Below are 13,846 nucleotides of genomic sequence, written 5' to 3' on the forward strand. Positions count from 1 at the left end.
TCGTTGCCCCAGCCGCCTGGTGTGTGGCTTCTGCACCTCCAGGCCTTTCCCTGCTGCCCACCTTCGGCTTTCTGCAGCACATACGGCATTGGAGGGCAGCACATGACCTGCCCTCCACCCCCACCCAGCTCCAAACCCATTCATGGGTCCTCCCACCTTGCTATGGGACACCAAAGGCCCTGGGGAGCCTCCCCGGGCACATGGATTCCTTATGCTCCAGATGCGTGGCACTGAGCACCGCTGTTCCATGAACGGGGCCTTCGGGCACTGTCCATGCTGTGCCCTCTGCCAGGACTGCCCTTCCCTCTGTCCACTTGCCCTGAGTCCTGGCTGGTCATTCCCTGACCCCTCTGTCAGCCCACCCACCCCGGAGCCCCACAGTCCCTCACACAGCCCTCTGTTGCCTGTCTGCTGACCTGGGTTGTCACTGTTTGTCTTTGTGCCTGCATCCTCTGTCACACTGGGAGCTCCCTGAGGGCCGATTCTGCATCCGTTCATTTGAGTTCTGTGTACCTGGCCAAAGGGCTCCGGGGGCACCAAAGAAATAGAAACATGGTTCCTGCTGTCTGTGGATTGACTCTTAAGCTACAGCCTGAATTATCCACATCAACCCAACGGAATCTAAGCGCCCTGGCCTTGCTGAGCCTCAGCGTCCTCATCTGTAAAATGGGAATGATAATCTGGGCACTTAGTAGGCAGGTAGGCACTTGGTAAGTGTTAGTCCCTTTCCCCTTTGGAGCCAGGTCACGAGGTCACTTCTTCACGTGTGGGAACGCCTGGTCTGAGCTCCAGTGCCGACTCCTTTAGAGTGGCTCAATGGGGCAGCTTCCTTGGGCCATCTGTGTGCCAACCCTGCACATCTCTGAACACAGCAAGGGTACCTGCATCGAGCCCTTGACAGAGCTTTCCAGAGGTTGCAGGCCCTTGCTGGAGTTACTCTTTCTGCTGCATTGTACCAATCAGATGCCAAAGCTCTGTCCCCAGCCCCTGCATGCTCAGGTGGCCCCCCTTCTCCTGGCTACCCCTCTGGAACCCATGTCACCTGGCCCAGGAGGTGGTGCTTCCTTTCATTTTGTAAACAGTTGTTGAGTGTCTACCATGATGTGCTGGGCATTTTTTTTCCCATCTCTGGAGATGCAACCCAGATTGTATTTTTCTCATCTGCCGCCACCTGTTGTGATCACTGATGAGTCCTTTTTGGGGCAACATAGAGCCACAGACCTTTTCAGGGCAGGGGAGTGCTCTGCCCACCAGCACATCTTTGTTAAGATGGCTTTGGTTGCAAATGGCTGAAACTTAACCTAAAATGCCTTAAGTAAAAAGGGAATATGGGGCTTATATAGCAAACAACAACAACAACAACAACAAAAACCAACAGTCCAGGGGGTAATTCTAGTTTCAGGTAAGACTGGATCTAGGGGCCAGATGAGGCCATCAGGATTCCATCTTCAGATCAAATAGAAGGACTAGGGCTCCAGTTTGGGAAGCAAGAGGTTGGAGGTAGTAGTAGGAAAGAGATCAAATTCTGCTACATCGTCAGGGTTCTGGGATGGAATATTCACTTACTCTCTACATACTGATGCTTCTGCCTTGCCTGAACCAATTAAGTCAGAGTTTCCGGGGGTCGGGCCCAAGCACAGGTGTTTTTGTTTTTGGAATCTCTGCTGTGGTGAGCAGGGTCATAGAGGTAGCCAGGAGCAGAGCAAGTGTCAAGCCCGGGTGTAGCCTGCTGTTAGCTTCTTATCCATTTTTGCCTGAGGTCATGGAGGGGAACTTGTGATCATCATAGCCCTAGGGCTGGTTCCCAAGATTCGTGAATTTCAGCCCAAAGCTCAGCTCTTCAACCCTTTTAAGTAAACCCAGACGTGCATTGAGCCCGTGTGCCTGGCACTGGGTAGCTCCTTGTACATCCAAAACCTTGCTTTGTGCCAGTGGTGGCTATGTAGGCCTGAGGGACGTGAGATGTTTTGATGGGCAGCACCTGCTCCTCCTCACCTTTTTCCCTTGCGGACCTCTCTGGAACTGGGCAGAGGGGAAATGAGCTGCAGTGGCTAGGGCAAGTTCAAATCCCAGCTCTGCCACTTACAAGCTCCATGACCTCGGGCAAGCCGACTTGCTTCTGAGCTCTGCTTTCTTCTACCAAGCAGAGTCGAAGAAGAGGGTGAAATGCAGTAATGGAAGTAGCAATGTTTGGTCTGTAGTTGGCAATCAATAAATGGTTAATGAATGAGTAGGGAGTCCAAGCGGGCTAGACAATTTCTAGGGCTCAGCTTGCTTTGTCTCCCTAATCAGTGTGTCTCAGGAGGGACCTCTCATAGCTTATGACTGTCTCTGGGACATTTATAACAGATCCAGGAGGGAGAGTCTATTTTCTTCAGGAGGAAACCGCTTTCATGTGTCTTCCCACCGTTTCCATCCTAATGAAAATGCGTTCAACCCCAAATGCTCGGGGCACCCCTGTCTTGAGCTAAGGCCTGTGCTCAGCAACAAGAGAACTGAGAAGCAGCCCTGACCTCAGCAGGCACTTGGGCTAATGCGGAGGCAGGCAGATATGGAATTTCTCTGTTGGGGCGTGGGGAGGAGGAATGGGGTTCAGAAGATGGAGTATGTGAGCCCAGTAAGGCTTGATGCTTGGAGTCTTGAATGAGGAAGAAGAATTGTCCAGGGAGATAAAGGGCAGTCCTGGAAGGCTTCCCAGAGGAGGCAGTTTTTGAGCTGAGCCTGGAGGGATGAAAGCCATTTTCCAGGCAGTGGCAGGTATTCTGGGATGGGGGAGCATCATGGTGTAGCCTTTGTTCTGTTTGCTCTGACTGTTTGGTTAAGACCCGGCAAAGAACCTGGATTCAGGTTGGACACGCAGCTTCCAGAATTTTCCATGGGGTACCCAGAGCCCAGGGACCACTCCTCTCCACCTGCCTTGCACACTTACCCTGGCTTTCCTTACAGTAGACCTTCGCTGCTCACGCCACCCATACTGTCCTCTGGGTCCCACATGTGTGTCCCAGGTCTGCCCATGCCTGTTCTGTAGCCTCCTCGAAAGATCTCATCTTCCAGAGAGTGTTTTCTTACCCTGCCTGTCCCTTTCTGCAAAGTTCAGCACTTGTCTGGAGGGCCCAAGCTTGCCCTCTGCTCAAAGGTGAACGTTCCTGGAAGCTCCAGCCTGTTTTCCACTTCAAACAAAAGGCTGGAACTCGCACCTCAGTCTCCACACACAGCCAGACCGCTGGGCTTCCAGCTTGGCTGGGCATCCGTCCGTAACGAGGAGTGGGCCCGGCCTAAATTTGGAGATGTTACTTGGAAACTCGAGTGCTGCTAATTCAGGCCTTCCAACTTTGTGTGTTTCCCACTCTTCCCCATCGAGCAATTCGGCTGTCTCAGAGAGGAGACTAACACCCTGCCTCCTCACCACCCCCTGTCCAGACCAGATCCAAGGGAGGCACGCCAGCCCTATCGGGAACAGCTGCCCTTCAGGAATAATCTAGCAAGCTCCTACTGTGTGTCAGATTCATTTATAAACATCAGTCCCACAGTGTCTCTATGATGCAGAAGTCATTGTTCCCATTAGGTAGGTGAGGAATTTGAGGTTTACAGAGTGGGACTGACTGGCCTGAGGTTACACAGGAGAAGTGTTAGAGGTCATTTGTTTTCTGACTCCAAATCCAGTGCTCCTTGCCCAGCATATTCAGGCTCCCAAGGGAGTTCACACATCGGCCCAGGAGCCTGAGATCCCACAACCGACGGCACGGTTTGGAGTTTGGCCATGCAAAATCTCTTATTTTTGGAGGCCCCCACCTTACTTCATACCAAGTATTAAAATGCACCACATCCCACATGACATGTAATTTATATTTAACTAGATCACAGTGGAGTTGAGTTACAGCTGAGTAGCTGATTTAATGTCAGGTTTTATGCAAATCTATCAGGACTCATTTCTGTTGTGCGCAATAGAACACAGTATCACCTGTTTTAAAGGAAACGAGCCATTATTGGCCCACATAACCGTGAGGTGACTTGAGCTTCAGACATGGCTGGATCTAGAGCCCAAATGATGTGACCAAGGCGTTACTTTCTCTCCTTCTCTCCTCCTTGGCTTTGCTTCATCTGTGCTGGCTTCACTGTCAGACAGGACCTCCCCTCATGGTGATAAAGTGGCTGCCTCTGCTTCAGCCTTACAAACTCCTCCAGTTTAAAGCCACCTATGTTTGGGGTTGCCTAGAAAAGGTCTCAAGGAACACTCTGATTGGATGGCTTGGGTCACTTGCTCACCTGTGAGCCAATCACTGAGGCCAAAGGGAAAATATTGTCTGAATGTCTTGCTCTGGTAGGGATGAGGTGGAGCCCCTGGGCTATGAGGGTGGAGAGTGGGGAAGGAATAGATTTCTGAATGACGCTGGGAGTCTGTTACCTAATTGGAGGGTGGGGGAAAGATGCAGGGGCCAGTAACAAAAGTTTACTCCACAGATCCAGTAAGCGAAGCCTCTCTCTCCTGTGCTGCCCCAGCCGCAGCCTCCTGCCCATGCCCCTTGTACCTGCTGTCCCCTTTCTTTCCTCCTAACAAAGAGTCTTCGCTTGGCCAAACTAGAGTCAGGCTCCTGAACCTTCTGTTATGCCCCATCTGTGCACTTCTTTGTAAAATCCAGTTTTAGCAAGAGCCCTGCTAAGTCAGTTTAGCAAGAACCCCCCACTCTTGATATATGATCAGGGTCCTCATCCTCCTCCATCCCCCAGGTGACGTCTGGTCACCCTGGCCTGTCCTCAGCAAAATCTCTGTTAGGTGGCTTTAGCCAGAATCCCCCACACCCTTGATGTTTCCTCTTAGTCATTTTCCACCCTGCTCCTTGGCTATAAACCCCCACCTGCCTGTGCTGTATTCAGAATTTAGCTCAATCTCTCTCCCCCACTGCAAAACCTCATTACAGTTGTCCCTACAACAATCACAATGGTCCTGAATAAAACCTTCCTCACTGTGCTTTAGCAAGCATCACTGAGTCATTATTTTCTTGAACACTCCCCCTCTCTCCCCTGCAGCCCGATGGCACCAGCAAGGAGTGTGTGTTCATCGAGAAGGTTCTGGAGAACAACTACACGGCCCTGATGTCGGCTAAGTACTCCGGCTGGTACGTGGGCTTCACCAAGAAGGGGCGGCCGCGGAAGGGCCCCAAGACCCGGGAGAACCAGCAGGACGTGCATTTCATGAAGCGCTACCCCAAGGGGCAGCCGGAGCTTCAGAAGCCCTTCAAGTACACGACGGTGACCAAGAGGTCCCGTCGGATCCGGCCCACACACCCCGCCTAGGCCACTCCGCCGCGGCCCCTCAGGTCGCCCTGGCCACACTCACCCTCCCAGAGAACTGCATCAGAGGAATATTTTTACATGAAAAATAAGGAAGAAGCTCTATTTTTGTACATTGTGTTTAAAAGAAGACAAAAACTGAACCAAAACTCTTGGGGGGAGGGGTGATAAGGATTTTATTGTTGACTTGAAACCCCCGATGACAAAAGACTCACGCAAAGGGACTGTAGTCAACCCACAGGTGCTTGTCTCTCTAGGAACAGACAACTCTAAACTCGTCCCCAGAGGAGGACTTGAATGAGGAAACCAACACTTTGAGAAACCAAAGTCCTTTTTCCCAAAGGTTCTGAAAGGAAAAAAAAAAAAAAAAAAGAAAAACAAAGAGAAAGTAGTACTCCGCCCACCAACAAACTCCCCCTAACTTTCCCAATCCTCTATCCCTGCCCCAAACTCCAACAAAAATCGCTCTCTGGTTTGCAGTCATTTATTTATTGTCCGCTGCAAGCTGCCCCGAGACACCGCGCAGGGAAGGCGTGCCCCTGGGAATTCTCCGCGCCTCGACCTCCCGACGACAGACGCCTCGTCCAATCATGGTGACCCTGCCTTGCTCGCAGTTCTGGAGGATGCTGCTATCGACCTTCCGTGACTCACGTGACCTAGTACACCAATGATAAGGGAATATTTTAAAACCAGCTATATTATATATATTATATATATATATAAGCTATTTATTTCACCTCTCTGTATATTGCAGTTTCATGAACCAAGTATTACTGCCTCAACAATTAAAAACAACAGACAAATTATTTAAAAAACCATGAGGCGAGTGGTGGCTGGTGGCAGGGCGGGGGCAGGGTGGCCTCTGTGTCTTATGCTTTCTGATTGGTCTGTGGTCTTTGCACTGAGAGCTAGGGCCTTGCACATTCATTCATTCATTCATTCATTCTTTGAATTCAACGTTACTATGCACCAGGCGCTGAGAAGACAGCCTTAGAACCGATGGAAATCCTTGCTTTCAGGGAGATTCCATTCTAATGGGTCATTGGTTCAGTGGCCTCTTCATTTACTCATATGCATTTGTTCATATGCATTTACTCATACCTCTTGTGCCAAGGCTCGATTCTAGACCCTGGGGATTTATCAAAGAACATGGAAGAAAATCCCGGCCCTCAGGGAACTTCACTTCTAGTAATTCATTGATTCGTTGCTTCATTTGCTCATTTATCGATGGATTTATCCATTCAATAAATATTTCTTAGGCACTTCCTAAGCGCCACGCACTCTTCTAGGTACTGGAAATTCATCAAAGAATAAAACAGACAAGAAATCATGCCTCTCAGAGCTTGCAGTCTAGGGACTAATTGAGTCACTTGTGTCTTCCACATCAGTGTTTTGCCAGGCACAGGTTGAACAAGGGAATATGGTGGGAGGATCTAGATCAGTTTGGGACCTGGTGTGTCTGTCCTCAAACTCCCATGGGCTGGAGCTTGAGGAATCTGGTGATGTTACCTTCCAAGAACCCATCCTTCAAGGTCTTATTTCCCAGGGCCTGTCCCGGGATGTCAGGGAGAGGCCAGGTTAGTCTCGGGATTGAGGCAGATTGAAGGTTAATGAGTCCTCTGCCCTGAGATTTGGGCTGTGTGAGCAGTCAGGCTTAGAGTGGGGGACTGTTTCTGTTTTTTCCCCTCCCCATGGCCTCCAACCTAAGTGTCTTCGTGGGGCAAACCATATATTCCTGGTGGGGCAGGAGGTAGCCTGAGGCAGAAGGCACCTCTGCTGCTGGGGTCCTGTGGCTGTCACCTGCCTCCGTTGAAAACTCCCCCCACCGCCAGGGCTGGTCAGGAGAGGTCCCCATGAGACCCTAAGGAGAGGTGGGGGCAGAGGCAGTGGGGAGGGATAGGAGTGCCTTCTCTGCAGGTTCCTGGCTGGAGTTGGCATTCCACTTCTTCCGAGCACAGCTCTTGGTCTTGCCCTCGCTCTCTGCGTCATGAAGCCTTATCCCTTCACCCCTGGGCCCTGTCCCGCGTGTCTGTGGCTCGCCCTTCTGTCCATCACAGCACACTTCTGTAGAGTTTTGTGAAGCCCTTTAGCTGCACATCTCATGGTGTTCTCAGGATGCCTTTATTACCCCCATTTTATAGATGAGGAGGCTGAGTCTCAATAACATTACGCCACTTCTCCAAGATCACAGAATAAGAAAGTGGTTGAGCCTGTGTCCATATCTCAGCCTCTCCAGGATGGCGACGGCTGCCACTTGGAGAGTGCCTACCATCGTCGGAACCCCTGCTGGGGGCTTCAGTAGGTGCACTGCCTGGGTATCCATCAGACAACTCTGCGTGGGAGGTGGGCATCCCTGCATGGGAGGTGGGCACCCCTGCTTCCACACTGGACAGAGACTCCAAGAGAGTATCAGCTTGCCCCAGGCCTCACAGTGAACAGGTGACAGCCTGAGACTCTGGCTGATAATTACAGTGATTCAGGTTGTCATCGATGGAGCACCTGTTCCGTGTCAGCTGCGTTCACTCTTCCTATATTATTTTATTTAATGGAAACAGTAACCCTAAGAGATGGGTGTTTGCTAGAAAATTGTGGAGCCAGAATGCAATCAGTCATCTGCTCATTCATCCAAAAAATATTTACTGACTTTACTCTGTGCCTGACACTGTTCCAGGGGCTGGAGATACAGCAGTGAACTGCACAGAGCCCTGGTCCTCTTGGGGCTTCCATTCTATTAGGGAAGGTCAGTAGTAAAACAGATACAAAATATAACACCAGGGAGTGGCAAATCATAAGAAAAAAATAAAACGTGGTGAGGGGATAGAGGATGCTATTTTAGATGGAGTAGTCAGGGGAGGCTTCGGACGGGGGATTTTTGAGCAGGAAGGAAGCAAGGGAAGGGTGTTCCACAGAGAGTACCACAGCCTGGAGGGCTGTCGTGGGATGAAGGGGGCCAGAACAGCTGGAACAGAGTGGGTGGGGTTGGGGGGAGAATTGGAGGGAGCAGATCATGACCTGAGCTTTTACTTGCAGTGAGATGAGGAGCCACATGTGATGTGCCTTACACCTAAAGGGATTGCTCTGGCTACCGTGTGGAGGAGGATGGGCAGCACCTAGCCCAGCTGCCCAGCACCATAGCCTGGGCTCTCCCTCTGACCCAATGCTGCCTCCTGCCACTGGCTTTGATGCACCCCGGCCCCCAGCACAGCCCAGGCCTCTGTCCTGGGTCTGCAGGCTGCTTGCACATCCTGTACCAAAGACCTTGTCTTTCCTCCATCCCTGGGGGCAGTGGGACCAGCGTTCTTTCCTTGTCCTGCCTTTTAGCGTCCCTGATATTGGAAGATGTGGGCCCAGCTTTTGTTTACTCTAGACAGAACTTTCTGGACATTTCCTGAGCTATGAGTATGTTGATGGTAAGCACAGTGGGCTGGGGGGCACGTTTCCCAGCCACGGATGCTGCTCCTTAGGCACGCTTGCTTGAGGCAGGAGGCTAGCGAGGGTTGCCATAGTCTAGCTGGGTAGGAACCCCAGGGATAACAGCTATGACTTTTGGAACACCTACTGTGTACCAAGCACAATCCTACTGGGCCCACTCCACCAGCATTTGAGTTGGGCAGTTTTAACCCCACTTTATAGAGCAGGCTCAGAGAGGTAGAGTCACTTGCTTGAAGTCACACAGCTAATAAATAGAGGAGCTGGGGTTTGAACCCAGGCCCTTCTGTCTCTAGAGCTATAACTTGACCCAAGTCCAGATGCTTGGAGCTCTTGGCATCTGTCCAGGTTCCAGTCTTTTTCCCTTGACCCCGATTCTGCCTTGGCATCCATCATTTCCCAACCCACCAGAGGGCGGAGGCAGGCGTAGACCACCTTCCCAGGTGCCGATGGCAGCCCTTCTCCCACCCTCCACACCCTCCCCAGGATGTTTCTGTCATGGGGACCACAGATACATGGGACCTGGAGCGCTTCAATTTGCCTTTGACGTGGCCACTCTGCCAGCCGCGTGACCTTGGGTAAGGCACATCTTTTCTGTGAGTGGCGTCTCTCATCATCCCAGTTGATTCTACCTTGTGGGGCTAATGTAATGCTCCAGAGAGAGCACAGCAAACACCTGGGGACGATTCCTGCCCCAGAGAGGGGAGAGGATCCAGGCAGGGGGCTTTATCCTCTCATGCTTCTCTCTCCATCTCATTGCTTTAGAGAGGAGGGAGCCGAGACCCAGAGAGAGGAAGTGACTTCCTCTGGGTCCCCCAGTGAGTTAATGACAGCCCATTAGATGACCAATTCATGGGAATGATAGTGGGTGGGGTGAGTCGGGGCCCCTTCAGCAGCCAGCCGGGCCCTTCTTCTCATCCTTCCCAAATTTGCAGCAGAGGGCAGTGGGGAGGGGGCCCTCACCATCCGCCCCGCCAGCCCTATAATGGTGCAGAAGGTGAGTGAAGATCGAGCCTTGCCCTAGCATTTCAAGGGGCAGGCAGGCAAGTATGGTGGGAAGGGCCCCTGAATCTGGGACAGAAGTGGATTTGGGGACAAGGGAGCTCTCCCCACCTCCCCGACCCTGTGCATTGTTTGGACCCAGTGTCTTCTCTCCGTATGGCCACCCCTTGCCCTCCTGCTCTATGCCCCCCTTTATGTGCACACCTCCAGCTTCTAGTGCACGGTTCCTGGGGCAGAGTAAGCTCTTGGTCTCTTTTCTTTCTTTCTTTTTTTTTTTTTTTTTTTGAGACACAGTCTCACTCTGTTGCCAAGCTGGAGTGCAGTGGCACGATCTCTGCTCACTGCAACCTCCGCCTCCCGGGTTCAAGCGATTCTTCTGCCTCAGCCTCCAGAGTAGCTGGGACTACAGGCGACCGCCACCACGCCCAGCTAATTTTTGTATTTTTAGTAGAGACGGGATTTCACCATGTTGGCCAGGATGGTCTCCATGTCTTGACCTCATGATCTGTGCTCCTCAGCCTCCCAAAGTGCTGGGATTCCAGGCGCGAGCCACTGCACCTGGCCAGCACTTGCTCTCTTAGCTGTTACTCTGATCTCATTTGATTGACACAAGAACCTGGCAAGATAGATGTTAGGATGTACATTTTGTAGATGGGAAAACTGAGGCCCGTAGAGGAATGTAATTGGCCCAAGTTCCACGGTAGAAAGTGACTGAGCTGAGATTTGAACCCAGATCTCCCTGTTTCCACTCTTCACCTTCCCAGCATTCCTCTCCATCCCTGCCTTTGCTGGGGTGAAGTGGGGAATAAAGCTCCAAAGCTGAGGGCCAGAGAAGCAAGTGGCCCTACTAGGGTGGGTGGGGAGGGCTTTTCCCATGACAAGTGGGAGAGGCTGTGTTTTGGGAGTGTACCACCAATACCAGCCAGGTGAGCTGCAGGTGTGGGGAGGCGCAGCCCCAGGCTGTCTGAAGGACATTGAGGGGATGCCCTCCTGCCTGCCTGCCCAGCTGGAGCCTAACAAGGCCAGGCTGGGATGGCCCGGGGCTTGAAAGCCCCATAAATGGGGCAGAACCCTCCCTCCCCAGCAGCAGGATTGGGGCTTCCAAAGAACAATAGTGAATTAGGTGCTAAAGATGTGAAGGCTGCTCCCCAACCATGCAATTAGCTTGCAGGTCTGTTACAAACATTAGGCAGCCGAATTGGGGACCAGATGGCGGCAAGGCTCACCCTGGCTGTCCCAAGACAGCCTGGCTTCCTGGCTGAGGTTTCCAGCTCTGGCAAGGAGGGAAGGCAGCAGGTAGCCCCGGTGTGTGACCCCCTGCAGAGCAAGCAGCCATTAATCAGGCATTCCCTCCCCTCCCTGGGGCAGCTTCACGACCCAATTAGCACTTGCTAGAATTTCTGCCCTGCTCTTCCAGTCTCCCAGGCTGACCGTGCTGCAGCTGCAGGCCCCGTGTCATCCACCCTCTGGGGTGGGTTGGAGGTGCAGCTGATTTAAAAAGACTGTCACAGACCTCAGTCTCTTTCCAGTACCAGCTTGGTGGGAGCCTTCCCCCAATTCTCTCGCTTAATTCCCACCACAATCCTCCTGGATACTTATTTTTAATCTGCTTCCTACTGATGAGGAAACTGGGAAACAGAAGGGAGGTCACTTGCTCAAGGCCATCTGTGTGACTCCCCAAATCCTGCGCATGACTATTATGACACAGAACAGCGCCCCCACTCCCCCAACCCCCATGCCCAGGAGTTGGTGTGACTCCTGTCTTACACAAGGACGGAAGATCAGAGAGGCAAGGTGACTTGCTCAAAGTTACAGTTACTAAGTGGTGAAGCCAGGATTTGAAACCATGTCTGTCAGGTTCTAGAACCTACTTCTCCTCCCCTTCTGCACCTTCACTCCTGTTCCTGTGCTATTCAGGATTCTTTTGGCTGCAAGTGACCGAAACGCACGAAAACCGACTTAAACCAATAAGGACATTTATTGGCTTATGTAACAGAAAAGTGCACAGCCCTCTGGTTTCAGGCAAAACTGGATCCAGGTGCTCACTCTCCTCTCCCTGCTTTCTGCTGTGTTGGCTTTATCCTCAGGAAGGCTTTCCCTGCTGTTCTAGGCTTACTAATAACTTCAGCAGAAAGAGAACTGGTAACTTAAGAACATATCTTTCCCAGAGGCTCCAGTAAAAGTCCCTGGGTGGACTCCGATTGGTTTAACCCTCTCTCTTGAGTACTCTTACATCAGTCACTGTGATCAGGGAGACAGAATAGTTTAATTGTCCAGGCTTAGGACAGGGGCCAGTCCCTGGAGCTGGGCTGGGGAAGGGATAAGCCAATTCTACCCAACGATATGATCTGAAAGTGGGAGGGGGGTGGCTTCCCCAAGAATATGGAAGTGTTGTTACCAGAAGAAGAGGTGATCACAAAAGCAAGAGAGGTCTATTTTATTTTTATTTTTTATTATTATTATTTTTTTTGGAGACGGAGTCTTGCTCTGTCGCCCAGGCTGGAGTGCAGTGGCGCGATCTCGGCTCACTGCAAGCTCCGCCTCCCAGGTTCACGCCATTCTCCTGCCTCAGCCTCTCCGAGTAGCTGGGACTACAGGCGCCTGCCACCACGCCCGGCTAATTTTTTTGTATTTTTAGTAGAGACAGGGTTTCACCGTGGTCTCGATCTCCTGACCTCGTGATCCGCCCGCCTCGGCCTCCCAAAGTGCTGGGAATACAAGCGTGAGCCACCGCGCCTGGCCACAAGAGAGGTCTATACCAGAGGTTCTCACTCAACTGTGCCTCAGTCCCCGGGAGAGCTCGTGAACACACAGATTGCTGGGGCCCACCCCTACAGCTTCTGCTTAAATATCTAGGGTAGACCTGAGAATTGGCATTTCTAGCAAGTTCTCAAGAGATACTGATGTTGCTGGTCTGGGGCCACATTTTGAGAACCACTGTTCTGCCCCCTTGTTTTACACTCATGCTCCTGCCTTCTTGGTACAGTATCGCCATACAAGGATGTGTTCTAGTCCCAGGCCAAGAGGCACATGGATACTGTCATCTTACGGAATCCATGTACGTATTCCAAGAGCTCTTTCCTAATCCGTCTGCTGCAGAACGCCCCTCTGACTGCCTGTGTTTCCTCTTCCCACCCACTTTGCACAATACTCTTCTGCATTTTACAATGGAAAGGTACACCTCTTACTGGCCCCACATTTCATTGTGTGTGTTCCCTGGTGTGTAGAAAACTCCAGACTATGGAATATAGGGCCCATCTCCGTGTGGGGAACTCCCTTGAATCCTGGTGCCATGCATTCGTGGTAAGGGCTCAGGGCAAAATGCGGCCCCTGTTTTGGCCCATGTTGAGCTACTCTGAATTCTGTTGTACAGTCAGGTGGGGGGAATATTGACAGTTTTTCTTGAGTTACCGCGTGTCTTTCATTCCCCAAATATTGTCCTGGAATGCATTCAGTATTCACTACTAAGGGAGGGTCTTATGATAGCAAGAGAAACATTGGCAGTAGAAGTAACTCATGGTTACTTCAGGGACACAAACTCATGGCTACGTTCCATGCTGTCTCTCTCTCTCTGACTCTCTCATCCATCCATTTGTCAATCTCTCTGTCCATCCACCTACCTACCTACCTACCTGCTGACCAACAAAATCATCTCAGAATCACAATGTTTAAGATTTGGAGACAGCATGCTGGGAACAAGGAATGCCCGGAGCATTTTCTTATCCATCCCTTCCTTGCTTTATAGCTCTGTATTTTGCCCAGTTCTAAAGAGAAGGAGGTAAAATGTTCCAAACTTGCTGTCTACTGGTTATTTTTTAGTAAATGATCCTGTCTTGGAGGGAAGTTTGTGGTTTTTTTTTTTGAATGGAGCTTTGCTCTATCGCCCAGGCTGGAGTGCAGTGGTGCAATCTCTGCCTCCGGGGTTCAAGCGATTCCCCCTCCTCAGCTTCTCAAGTAGCTGGGTTTACAGGCGTGCGTCAGCACACTCGGCTAATTTTTGTATTTTTAGTACAGGCAGGGTTTTGCTATGTTGGTCAGGCTGGTCTCAAACTCCTGACCTCAGGTGACCTGCTGCCTCGACCTCCCAAAGTGCTGGGATTACAGACGTGAACCACCGCACCCA

General features: G+C 51.4%; 1 protein-coding gene across 3 annotated transcripts in view; it reads left to right on the forward strand.

The window, feature by feature from the left end:
* FGF18 (fibroblast growth factor 18) overlaps positions 1 to 6,110 on the forward strand; it is a 38,250-nt gene extending 32,140 nt beyond the window's left edge. The window contains exons 5-6 of one of the 3 annotated variants that reach the window (XM_058440406.1): positions 5,029 to 5,117; positions 5,773 to 6,086. In XM_058440406.1, coding sequence (XP_058296389.1) covers positions 5,029 to 5,117; positions 5,773 to 5,938 — 255 coding nt within the window. In that variant the 3' untranslated portion in view covers positions 5,939 to 6,086. Of the gene's footprint in view, positions 1 to 5,028 lie in introns of all 3 variants that reach the window. The other 2 variants (XM_032158616.2, XM_058440405.1) reach the window with 2 other exon arrangements.
* The last annotated feature ends 7,736 nt before the right edge of the window (positions 6,111 to 13,846 follow it).

The sequence above is a fragment of the Hylobates moloch genome, unplaced genomic scaffold, assembly GCF_009828535.3.
Source record: "Hylobates moloch isolate HMO894 unplaced genomic scaffold, HMol_V3 SCAFFOLD_6, whole genome shotgun sequence".
Taxonomy (NCBI): Eukaryota; Metazoa; Chordata; class Mammalia; order Primates; family Hylobatidae; genus Hylobates; species Hylobates moloch.